The sequence below is a fragment of the Biomphalaria glabrata genome, chromosome 1 (assembly GCF_947242115.1).
Source record: "Biomphalaria glabrata chromosome 1, xgBioGlab47.1, whole genome shotgun sequence".
In the NCBI taxonomy this organism is placed as follows: domain Eukaryota; kingdom Metazoa; phylum Mollusca; class Gastropoda; family Planorbidae; genus Biomphalaria; species Biomphalaria glabrata.
Genome location: NC_074711.1, coordinates 84,193,924 through 84,207,021, shown reverse-complemented (window position 1 = coordinate 84,207,021; position 13,098 = coordinate 84,193,924). Strand labels below are relative to the sequence as shown.

The following is a 13,098-nucleotide window of genomic DNA, read 5'->3' as shown; positions in this document are numbered from 1 at the left end:
ATTTGGTTAATATATATCTGCATATTTAGTATACCAATGAGTTACGAGGAGAAACTGTTCGTTTTTTTCCTGATTTCTAAACAACTAAACCAGCGTTTCAAACAAATTTCGACGGTTACCCCCCTTCCCCCCCCCCCTTCCCACATCATTAGTATTTTAAGGCAACCAAAATCTGTTGTTTCTGTTCTGTATAGAAGGTTTAAATCTATTTTTGATCACTGTTCTACTAAACTAATAAAGAAATTAAAATAATTAGATGTTTCATCTTTGAAATAGACACTTTTTTGCTCATTTCGCGAGTGGCGTCTGCTGCAAGATCAACTCAAAACATTCTTTCGAGGAAAACTTTCTCTGAAAAAAACCGTCATTACGCTCGTGATTCTCGCTTTTTGAGAGTTCAGAATGTCTAGCCACGTTTTGTTGACGTCCTTTACATGAAAAAAAAAACAACCCCAGGCCCAGAACATGACGTCTTACATAAGACGTAAACAATCTTACCGACGATAAGGTTGCTTAAAAACGTTCGTGCACTAATAGAGACTAGAATGTTTGTCTGGCTCAGGCAACCCATTCCATGCTCTAATAGCACTAGGGAAGAAGGAACATTTGTACACATTTGTCGCAGAGTATGAATGCATATGGAAGGAAATTTTCACCCCTCTTTTATTTTATTTTATTGATGCTTTACTCTGGTTTCATAATTTGTGTAATAATAATGTAATCTGCGAAATGTCCCTTACCTATATATACTATTGCGAATGTGTATTCCAAGCGTGCTACACATGTGCTGGTTACAACACGTTCACAAAACGAAAAATAAAAAAACTCCGATGAAAAATAGCCAAAAAAATAATAATTCCGAAGGTCTTAGGCGACCACTGGCAAACGGTCATTCCACCCCCATAGGGATCGCGATCATTAGGTTGAGAACCACTGCTCTAAATGATGATTTTCTCAGCCAGCACGGCAGATTAAAATAAGAGAAATATGTTCTTTAAACAAAAATTATTTTCCAGATAGACGACCAACTAATGAGTTTTCAGGATGATTATGTTTAAGGGTGTACTAGAGGCAATCGTCCGCAACAAAGACCTTATGAAATGATTTTACATATATCATCATACTGTTTGAGACTAGAATCTCTGACTTAAACAAAAGTCAATGGAAGCAGAAAAGGTTTTAGAAATGTAGCATACGCCACAAGTACGTTTTTAAATCTACATGTGAATGTTGATCCAGTGCGATCACTCTATGCCGGAAAATGGGTTTTTAAAGGCTTACTGCATTCTTTCAAAGCTAGGAGTAAAAGTCTTATAAAGGCTCGGGACATTAAAGTGCATTCTTTTAGTGTCGGATTCAGGATTTCCACAGTTTTTTCCCCACCTCTCACGCAAATGAGAACTCTATGAATATAGCGAACTGATTATCGATAATAATTCTATACATTCGTTTAGTTTTGTACACTAATGTAGGTAGATGAACAAGCTTTAGTATAAATAGAGTTGTTATTGTGTCATTTCTTTATTTCGTTCTTAATTTCATTTAGCTCTTTATTGGTAGTAGATTGGCAAAGACAACGCTCCTGTGATTGTTGGTTTTGGTGACAGTGTTTATACTGTTACGTTTCTCTCTCCTAATCAGGCCTTGTGTAAACACTTCTAAACACAACACAACACATCAAGAACTTGACAACAAGGCTCCGAATAATCTGGTACTTTAATAATGAGTGAATAAGTGCAGCAAAGATTACGACTACTAAGAAAACTGTCCTCGTTTAATGTTAGCGAAAAGGCCTTGGCTATGTTTTATCACGCTCACATCTGCAATATTTTAAGTTTCAATATCACTGCCTGGTATGGCAATCTGAGCATTAAAAATAAAAATAAACTTAATAGAATCCTAAATGCTACTGGCAAAATCATTGGCAAAAAACAAACCCCATTTGGGCAGTTGTTTGAGACAAACATCTATAAAAAAGCTAACAAGATCCTCGAAATAAAGAATCACCCTTTGTGTCAGGATTTTGTGATTTTACCATCACAAAAGAGATACAAGACACCGATAGCAAAGACAAACAGACACAAACACTCTTTGTTCCCCTGGCAATCAAATCATTAAACAAGAACAATCTGGTATAAACTTTGTCACATGTAAATTATGAGTGAGTCTGGTGTGAATGTACACTTTGGTTTCTTATAGTTATAATGTTTTTTGTTTGGTGTAATGCACAAATTGTAAGACAAATTTCCATACGGATAATAAAGATTATTATTATTATTATTATTATTAAGTAGATAAGAGCCAATACTAGACAATTGGCATCAAACACATCAACAACTAAAATGTTACTCTGTACATCACCGCACAAAACTCTACTATCTCTCTTTCTGGACTCGTAGATCAACACCTGAGGACTCAACCAGGACCGACTTCATGGCCGACTAACAGTCCCGGTCTCAACGCTCTCCGGTCTTGAACTGCCGCTTTCCTACACACTGTCTCACTCGCACACCCAGGCTTTCGATCACATGACCATAACATTGGTCATATTTGCGTGTAATCGTAGTACTGTCCCTTGTCCATGGCCCCGCTGACCTGATTGATTCACGTGTGTGTCAGCTGAGCCTATAGTTAACCCTTTTGCGCCGCCAATATGGTCATAAAAATACCTTAAACACCAAGAAATCTTTTTTTTTTGTCCTGATGTTGAAACCATGGTATGAATAGATTTCCTAATGTTATAGCAAACTTATGTATAACAGATTTAGTGCTGGCCAAGAATGTCATGAATTGAGGCTCTTAACGCAAACTTTGATTCACCTCACATACACACATTTGCGCTTGGCTTCCGAACTGATGGGTTCGAATCCTGGTGAAAACTGGTATTTTTAATGTTGGTACCTTTATGACGACTCTAAGTCCACTCAGTTCTAATGGATACCTGAGATTAGTTATGGAAATGTAAAGGTGTGTTGATCGTATGTCTAGCCACATGACACCCTCGATAACCGTGGGACACAGAAACAGATGAACTTTACATCATCTGCCCTGAAAGGGGAACTTTACTTTTCTTGTTAGTACCATCAAACTAAAACGATTAGAACTGAGTTCTTCCCATTTCCGTCAGCTAAGGTTACCGTTTCATAATTATGTCCCTTCCCTTTAGCAGACGACTTTCCTCAGAGAATGAGCTCAAGGATTATAGCTATGTCCCTTACCTTACCTTCAGCAGCCGACTTCTCAGAGGATGAAAAAGGTTGTCTCAGAAAGCTGATGGTGGCGCTCATTTGTTTCTGAAGTCCAGTTAGTCTCCAGATCAGAATGTCCAGCGGGCCGTTGGGTTCGTCCAGGAAACGCATATCTACTGTCGTCTGTATGATAAGCATGTTTAGGATTGGACGCTAGTGAATATTGACTTGGACACAAATTTAACGTTAATTTTAATAGTGAAAAAACAACCCTAGAAGTGGCCAGAAAGTGCAAGCAGCTTTCCTAATGAAATCTAGTAAGTTGCATATAAGTAAAGTAGTGATTCCCAAAATGGGATACGAGGACCCCTAGGGGTACAGGAAGACTTCGGAAGGGGTACGCCTTGCATCTCATTAACTATGCTGGTTTTCTTAAATACCAGTTTATTATGTTCTGTTAATAAATGAAAATGGGGTGGGGATGGGTACTCAGCATTAACAAAAAAATATAAAAGGGGCACACATAGGTCAAAAGTTTGGGAAACACTGCAGTAAAGGATTTGTACACTTTTTCGTGGTGTCCCGCATGGTTGGGCGACGAAGAAAATTATATATATATATTATATTATTATTATTATTATTATATTATATTATATATATATATATATATATATATATATATATATATATATATATATATATATATATATATATATATATATATATATATATATATATATATATATAGATTAGTAGGTATATCTTGTACTTAGACATGATCTGTACACTTTCAATATAGCATAACTCTCTAACCCTTGATGAAAAAGTCATGGAAACATAACTCTTGTATTTCTGCAAGTCGGACGTAACCTTTGCGGTGACAGAAGCGCGACTCATAAAAAAAAAGGGGTAAGGACAAATAATTTTCTTCTGTATACATAATTTCCTACGTGGCCCCACCATGCGGGACATCACGCATGCACACCGACTTTCTAACCCTCCTCCCGCCCCCTCCCGCCTGCACTCGCGCCTTCCTCGCTCTCCAGGCATGCGCACACAGTCCTTTGCCCAAACCCACCCCATTTGGACAACTGTGTCTTTAAGGAATTGTTCACCCGTCACTAGATAGCGGCGTATACTACGCAGCGCATCGCCTAGTAAGATATATTCTTTCAACGGTCTATTAGTATGGCAAGCATTGCAGCCGTCGTCAAGCTGAAGGATTGGACTAGGAAGGAACATCCGAAACATTTTGTTACCTTTAGGATACTCATAAGGTCAGGAACATTTTTAATTAAGGGAGTATAATGATATACAGAAAGTTAGTTCATATGAAACATTAGTTGCTATGGCTGTTATTTTTATTACACAGACTTGTGTAGGTTTGTGCACTCGACTTACTCAGACTTGTGTAGGTTTGTGCGCTCACTTACACAGACTTGTGTAGGTTTGTGCACTCGACTTACTCAGACTTGTGTAGGTTTGTGCGCTCACTTACACAGACTTGTGTAGGTTTGTGCACTGGACTTACAGAGACTTGAGTAGGTTTGTGAACTAGACTTACACAGACTTGTGTAGGTTTGTGTAGGTTTGTTTAGGTTTGTGTAAGTTTGTGCACAGGACTTAAACAGACTTGAGTAGGTTTGTGAACTAGACTTACATAGACTTGTGTAGGTTTGTGTAGGTTTGTTTAGGTTTGTGTAGGTTTGTGCACTGGACTTAAACAGACTTGAGTAGGTTTGTGAACTAGACTTACACAGACTTGTGTAGATTTGTGTAGGTTTTTTGTGTAGGTTTGTGTAGGTTTGTGCACTGGACTTACAATTTTTAGTTTGAGGACTTTGTCCAGACATATGCTATCAAAGAAGTCATTGTCCAGTGACTTCTCGTAGAGGTTTTGAAGCTTGTATAAACTGACCAGTCTGTGGAGAACGATCCCAGTGTCCATGAAAAGTTCAACAAACTGCTCTCGGTTGGGCAGCAGTAGTGCTTCCATGAACAGGTCGTCCTTGATCTGAAAGCAACAGATGGACAGTGAGCCATTCGAAGGATATAAAATACAATTAATACTTAAGAGAGTTGTCGGTAATAGTATATAACATAGCCTATAAACAAAATGATATTTACATTTTCAATATGGAAATTAATAGATAATATTGCCAATATAAAATATAACAGGGGTGGACCGAATAGTACATTTTCACACCCGGCTAGAGCAGGATTAAGCTGAATAGAAAATAAGACATCAGACCGGAGCCTGAGACAGTCACTAGGTGCCTAGTAAATATAGTATAGTATAGTTACCCTTTCAGACCTTGTGGTCCATAGGGCAGATGATGTAAAGGTCATCTGTTTCACTGGCATAAGGATAACGAGGGTGTCATGTGGCCAGCACAACGACCACCCGCCTTTACTTTTCACCAACTAATGTCAGGTACCCATTAGAGCTGGGTGGACTCAGAGGCGCCCGAAGATCCGAAATTAAAATCCCAGTCTTCACCAGGATTCGAACCCCAGTCTCCGGTTCGGAAGCCAAGCGCTTCACCGCTCAGCCACCGCGCCTCATGTCTAGTAAATAGCTTGTCACTAAACATTTTGCAAAACTAAACAACATAGTCATAATAATACTATTTTTGTTTTACTTTTTTTTTTTTGCGACTCATTGTTTACACTCTTTCACTGATTAATGAGTTAAGGTCCATTACTATTTATTAACTGACACCACAGACTAATTAGTGTACCGCTCGACGGTGGGTGTTTACGAGGCCACAACAGTAATGAGTTTGTTTGGGTTGGTCAATATGAGATAAATATATGTAAGGCTCTGGAGTGCAAAAGTGCAATCTGCGTTGTATGTGGTAGATTAATGTGTTCGTGTATTTCAGACTATAAACTGGGCATCAGGCTCAGGCCGCTTCTAATCATGGTGGTTTCTAGTGTGTAAAATTAATAGTGGCTAAGAATTTATAGTAGTTAATAGTGAGGAGTAACTTATAACAGCAAAATATACAAGAATACTGAATAAGGAGCCAAAACAAATATATATCCTTGACCAGGTCCGCTACTGACATCTAGACTAAAACACCTTTCCTTCCCCTATCACCCATGTTAAATGTTGTTTTTCGTTTCTTTTTTTTTTCGGCGGGAGGGGGGCATATGCCTCTTTTTGGAAGCTTCGTGCCTCTTTTTGAGTATTCCGGCCTCATACCGTTTTATTTCCTTACAGACACAACTCTAAAGACCTTATAGACAAAACTCTAAGGACCTTATAGACCTGCTCCCGACAATCTGAAAAAGGCTGGAGCTTAAATAAGCGAGGAATAACTTTTTCACAGAAGAACTTTTTCACAACAGAACTTTTTCAGAGAAGAACTTTTTCACAACAGAACTTTTTCACAGAAGAACTTTTTCACAGAAGAACTTTTTCACAACAGAACTTTTTCACAGAAGAACTTTCTCACAGAAGAACTTTTTCACAGAAGAACTTTCTCACGGAAGAACTTTTTTACAGAAGAACTGTACTTACAGAAGAACTGTACTTAAAAAAGAACTGTACTTACAGAAGAACTGTACTGACAGAAGAACTTTCTCACAGAAGAACTTTTTCACAGGACAACTTTCTTACAGAAGAACTGTACTGACAGAAGAACTTTCTCACAGAACTTTCTCACAGAAAAACTGTACTTACAGAAGAACTGTACTGACAGAAATATTGTACTGACAGAAGAACTTTCTCACAGAAGAACTGTACTTACAGAAGAACTTTCTCACAGAAGAACTGTACTTACAGAAGAACTTTCTCACAGAAGAACTGTACTTACAGAAGAACTTTCTCACAGAAGAACTGTACTGACAGAAGAACTGTACTTACAGAAGAACTTTCTCACAGAAGAACTGTATTGACAGAAGAACTGTACTTACAGAAGAACTTTCTCACAGAAGAACTGTACTGACAGAAGAACTGTACTTACAGAAGAACTGTACTTACAGAAGAACTGTACTTACAGAAGAACTGTACTGACAGAAGAACTGTACTTACAGAAGAACTGTACTTACAGAAGAACTGTACTGACAGAAGAACTGTACTGACAGAAGAACTGTACTTACAGAAGAACTGTACTGACATAAGAACTGTACTTACCGAAGAACTGTACTTACAGAAGAACTGTACTTACACGGATACTCGTGCCTTCCAATGGTTTTAGCAGCTTTTTTCGTGCGAAGTCACACTGGTTCCAGTGTAGAGAAAGCTTCAGGGCCCAGCCTATCTCTTCCCGAGAACCTTTGGAAGAGCTGTGTGCTGAAATTATTGAACATGTTACTAAATTAAACACACACACACACAAACAGTAAGAAGTATTTGTCACTCAACAAGCACTCTAAACAATATTTATCCCAACCAAACTATTCCAACAAAGAGTTTTACGGAGTTTCAAATTATCATTGTGGTAAAACGCTTTGATTTGGAGACCAGAGAGAAAAGTCATTTCATAACCGACCTGCTGGTCTTTTGAAAACTCCATGATTATATCCGGTGGCTGAGTGGTAAAGCGCTTGGCTTCCGAACCGGAGTTCCCGAGTTCGAACCCTGGTGTAGACTGGGCTTTTTAGAGAATTCAAAATTTTAAAAAAGTTGATATAATCAAATAATGAAGAAACTAAGTGAGTGACTTACCCATGACTAACGCATCCAAGATGTATTTACATAGATCTTTTAAATCAATCTCACTTGAGCTTGGGTCGACCACTGTAAGGAAACGCCGATCCCCCTGGAAATAAAGGGCATCACTTGGTGAACAAAGTTGAGCAATCAAGATGACAGGTGGCATATAGTAGTAGCGTTAGGGTTCTATGTTTAAAATAAGATAAGATCCTTTTTGGTTATCTTCTGCTCATTCATCGCGTATGGTAGCGTCACATTTGATATTTGTGCATTTATGAAATGGGAGAGTGTCACAGTCTCGGTCGACATTGCCTGTTAAATGTTCACCTCGGGTTAAGACGGTAATAAGACAGGTGAAACTCCTTATATAGAAACAGGAAGTAGAATGGCTAAAATTGACTTTGAGTTCAGTCAGTCAAGTGGTATCCTTTGGACAAGGCAGTCAATTAGTATATTTTGGTCCGGTACGGACACTAGAGACTTAGAGAGTCGAATAGTAACTTTGAGTTAAGTAGTATCTTTTGGGCAGTTGAAATTAAGAGATAGAGCTGAAAAGCTGGAAATGTTTACCATTAGCGCCGACATGTCTGATAGGGTTCAATTCTTGCTACTTGATTGCAGTATGAAAGCAATATTTAAAGCTCAGAAAAGAGATCTGCTATGAGGAACATGCATTGGTATCACCACTGGCAAAGGCCTGTTTATAGAAGTTTGAAACATCATAGAGGAGGAGGAGGCTTCTTTTCTCTTGGGAGAATTTAGTGGCAGTGACTACTGATACAGCCAGAAGTATTTCTGGATCACATAACGAACTGACAGCAAACCTTGGTGGCCAGAAGTTGAATCAGGCTGACATTCGAGCCATCTAAACGATATTGTAACTCTTCATTTAGCAAGCCGAAAGGGGCGAAATCATTGGGGCGTCATCTCATCTAGATTCAATGCTTCAACTTGGTGTCTCATCAATGCAATAGGATCTTCAAAATGGCAAGACAAAATACCAGATACTGAAGTCCTTCGAAGAGCGTGTCTGCAAAGCATCCACACAATCCTGATGCAGTCCCAGCTGCGATGGGCAGGTCACGTCTGCAGAATGGAAGACCACCGCATCCATAAACGACTCCTGTATGGTCAACTAAGCGAAGGAAAGCGCTCGCAAGGTGGACAAAGAAAGCGCTTCAGGGACACCCTCAAAGCTTCTCTGAAGGTGATCAGCATAGACCCAGGCACCTGGTAGACAGAGGCACATGACAGGCATCATGGCGTCGCGCAGTGAAAACTGGCGCACAGGTTGCTGAGGAAAAAAGAACAACGCTGGCAGAAGAAAAACGCCAGAGAAGAAAAGCAAGGCAAACGACACTAGCTCCAGCTGGAATAACCTGCCCAGTGTGCGGCCAAACATTCCGGGCTCACATAGGTCTCACCAGCCTGTCAATGAACGTTGAATAGTGTAATACTGCAGAATGTGAATGTCGTGTAATACTGAGTTCTTGCTTCCTGAAGTACTCTAGACACATGACAAGACAAACACTATACGACTGACTCAAGTCCGTTCAGCAGACAAAAATGAAGTTTATTTTACTATAATAATAATATACTGCACTCCTCGTTAGTGCTACAAGTCAAGAAATAATAACAATCCTATCCGCATAACAGCGGTATCAAAAGTATCCAATACATGTGTAATAAGAAATAAAGGAACACTGAAGAGTAACCTAAAACAAGGCTTTATTAAACTAGAACGACACATGAACTGACGAAAGAGACTTGGACTGTAGCACACTAGATCAATGTTGTGAACACATTCTCACGACGTTACACAAACATAAACAAATAGTAACTATTTCACCACATTCACCCCGCCTAGAATTAAAATAGCAAGTAGAGTAATATAGTAGGCCAATAGCATAAATAAAAAGAGAATGCCAGTGCATGTAATATAATAGATCAATAAACAGTGTCGAAATATTAATTTCTCTTGTAAACATTAATAAATGGTGATACAAAGAAACCTAAAAACCAGTATCTGTTGTATGACTTATAAACAATTACTAGTTTCTGTTTTAAGTATTAACAAATAGTGTAGTAAGTAAACATGCACGTAAGTAAGTGAAAGTAAACTCTAGTATCAGTAGCAAGAGATAAACAATGCCAGTTTATGTAGAAGATAGGTAGTGCAATAAAGAAACAACTCTAGACTCTATAGTTCGGTCTGGTTCTTCTCTCTCTTAAGTTGTAACGGGGTTGACTATCCTGTTCTACAGTTTGGGAGTCACTAGTGAGTTCCTGAGCGTCAAGTGGGGTATTTTCAAGAGGAAGCGCTCGGAGGTCCTCAGAGCCTACCAGGGGTTCTTTCCTTTCTTGTATCACCGTAGGGGTGTTGGCTGGTACTTCCGTGTTTTGAGTTTCTGGAGGATATTCATTATCCTCACTCTGAGGGAAGAACGAAGGTTCACTTGTTGTTGTGGATGGGGAGGGGGTGGGAGCCAAGCGTCTTAGAGAGACCGTCTCCTCTTTACCGCTGGGCAACCGTACGACGGCATATTGGGGGTTACACATCAGCAATTCGACTTCCTCCGAGAGAGGATCATACTTTGAAGATCGGTTCTCTCTTCTCAGCAACACTCGACCTGGGCTAGATAGCCAAGTGGGGATAGATATCCCGAAGGAGGATTTCCGGTTGAACCGGAAAACTCTCTCATGTGGAGTTTCGTTTGTTGCCGTAGATAGTAATGATCTAATCGAGTATAGGGCCTGGTTCAAGACAAGCTCCCATCTTGAGATCGGGAGATCGAGGTCTTTCAGTGCTAAAGTAACAGCGTTCCATAGAGTTTTGTTTAGTTGTTCAATTTGTCCGTTGCCTGAAGGATTAAAAGCTGTTGTTCTACTTGTAGCTATTCCCCTCTCGTGCAGAAAGGATTGCACCTCCCTCGACATAAAGGACGTACCTCTGTCAGAATGGACGTACTCTGGCATCCCAACTAAGGAAAACAGCTGATTTAAACACTTTATGACAGTAGATGAGGACATATCGGGACATGGGTAGGCAAATGGGAAGCGTGAGTACTCATCCACCATTGTTAATAAGTATTTGTTGTGAGTAGCAGATGGGAGTGGCCCCTTAAAATCAATGCTTACTCTCTGAAATGGTTGGGTAGCCTTGATGAGGGTGCCTGAAAACTGTTTGAAGAATCTAGGCTTCAGTTCAGCGCAAGTTTTACATTGGTTTACCACTTTGCGGACGTCCTCGCAGGAAAAAGGTAAGTTCTTAGTCCGAACGAAATGGAGGAGTCTCGTGACCCCTGGGTGACAGAGGTTGTTGTGTAACAGTTTGAGGTCTTCTCCAGTCATTGCTGACGCAAAGTGGTTCCTTGAAAAGGTATCCGCCGCAGCGTTTTGTTTCCCGGGTCGATATACGACGTCATATTGGAAACAACTAAGCTCCAGTCGCCATCTTTGAATCTTTTCGTTTTTGATCTTGCCCTTGTTCTGCTGGTCAAACATAAAAGACACTGAGCGTTGATCTGTAACCAATGTGAAGGGTCTACTGATAAGGTAATGTTGCCATTTTCTCAGGGCTTCTACGATAGCGTATGCTTCCTTTTCCACTGCTGAGTGTCTGCGTTCACTATTAGTGAGTGTTCTTGAAAAGAAGGCGACAGGACGGCCGTCTTGATTAAGAGTGGCAGCAATCGCGATGTCAGAGGCATCTGTTTCGACTGTTAATTGTCGATTGTAGTCTATCGTCGACACAGCAGCGTTTTCAAGTTCGTGTTTTAGCTGTTTAAAAGCTTGTTGTACTTGTTCAGGGGGAGGAAAGGCTTTGTTGTTCACCAATAAATGGATCTTGTTGGAGAAATTTGGGATCCATTGAGAATAATAGGACAGTAGTCCAATCACCCGCTTTTGTGATTTCATGTCTTGTGGTGGAGGTAGGTTTCTCAATGCTTGAAATCTTTCGGGGTCTGGTCTTAATTGCCCTTGTGAGATTTCGTAGCCTAGGAGGCATACTTTATTAGTCGCAATAGCACTTTTGTCATTGTTGAAGATGATACCGTACTTTTTAGCGGCATTGAGAAATCTCTGTAGATTCTGGTCGTGGCTAATGGAGTCAAGTCCGCAGATGGTAACGTTATCCACGTAAGCGAACGTGTCCTGTAGCCCTGCCTCCTCAATTATTGTGTTGATCGTCCTTTGAAATGCGGCGACTCCGTTTGTCACTCCAAAAGGAATGCGGCAAAACTGATAAAGCTTTCCGCCAGCCTCGAACGCCGTGTACTGCTTTTCATCATCCCTGATAGGTATCTGGTGGTAAGCGCTTTTGAGGTCAAATGTACTGTACATTGAGTATTTAGATATTTCCTGCACCAGTTCATCAACTTTTGGCACGGGATACGCGTCGAGGTAAGTGAATCGATTGATGGTTTGGCTATAGTCGATAACCATTCTCTTTTTGTGCCTTTCATTCGTTGTTACAATTATCTGGGCTCGCCACGGGGACGTGGAAGGCTCAATAATTTTGTCAGATAGAAGTCTCTTGATTTCAGTTTGAATGAATTTGGAGTCAGGCATAGAATATTTTCTAGATTTAGTGGCTATGGGATGGCAGTTAGGGGCCAGATTAGCGAAGAGGCGAGGGGCTTCAACTCGTGCAGCTTTCAGCGTACAGACCTGGAGAGTGCTTCGTTTTCCTTCAAATGGGATCATCAGTTTTTCGTGCTGGCTGATGAAATCTAGCCCTAAGATAACATCAGATACTAGTCCATCTAGTAGTGAGAGCTTAACACTTTCATATTGTTCATCTTTGTACTTTATTTTAGCGAAAATATGGCCGTGAGTAGTGCGAGAAAGATGTGTAGAGGCCATGTAGATTCTGTTTCTGGACGTTTCTAATTTCCATTTGTACCTTTTAGCAATTGAAGAAGATATATAGCTTTCACTGCTCCCCGTATCTACGAGAGCCTTCAATGGTACTCCATTGACGAGTATTGAAATAGTAGATTTAGTAAGACCGGACGCTGGTGTCCAGGAAGATCCAACGGTTGTAGTCCGAGACGTCTCATCATCTGCTTTCACTATGGCTGAGGTTATAGATTTGAGTGTCTGTCTGGTCGATCTACAGACTTTCTGGAAATGGCCCCTCTTACCGCACAGGTTGCATGTAGCGTCACGGGCCGGACATCTAAAGCGTTGATGTGGGCTGTTTCCACAAAAGAAACATCTTTTACTAGTCGCCGCACTCACCTC

At 40.2% G+C, this 13,098-nt stretch overlaps 1 protein-coding gene across 1 annotated transcript in view; it reads right to left on the bottom strand.

The window, feature by feature from the left end:
- LOC106079817 (transient receptor potential cation channel subfamily M member 1-like) overlaps positions 1–13,098 on the bottom strand; it is an 84,921-nt gene that overhangs the window by 50,079 nt on the left and 21,744 nt on the right. The window contains exons 9-12 of the mRNA XM_056018245.1: positions 7,864–7,957; positions 7,364–7,488; positions 5,011–5,202; positions 3,219–3,371 (exon numbers count right to left, since the gene is read on the bottom strand). Of these exons, the coding sequence (XP_055874220.1) occupies positions 3,219–3,371; positions 5,011–5,202; positions 7,364–7,488; positions 7,864–7,957 (564 nt within the window). The remainder of the gene's footprint in view (positions 1–3,218; positions 3,372–5,010; positions 5,203–7,363; positions 7,489–7,863; positions 7,958–13,098) is intronic.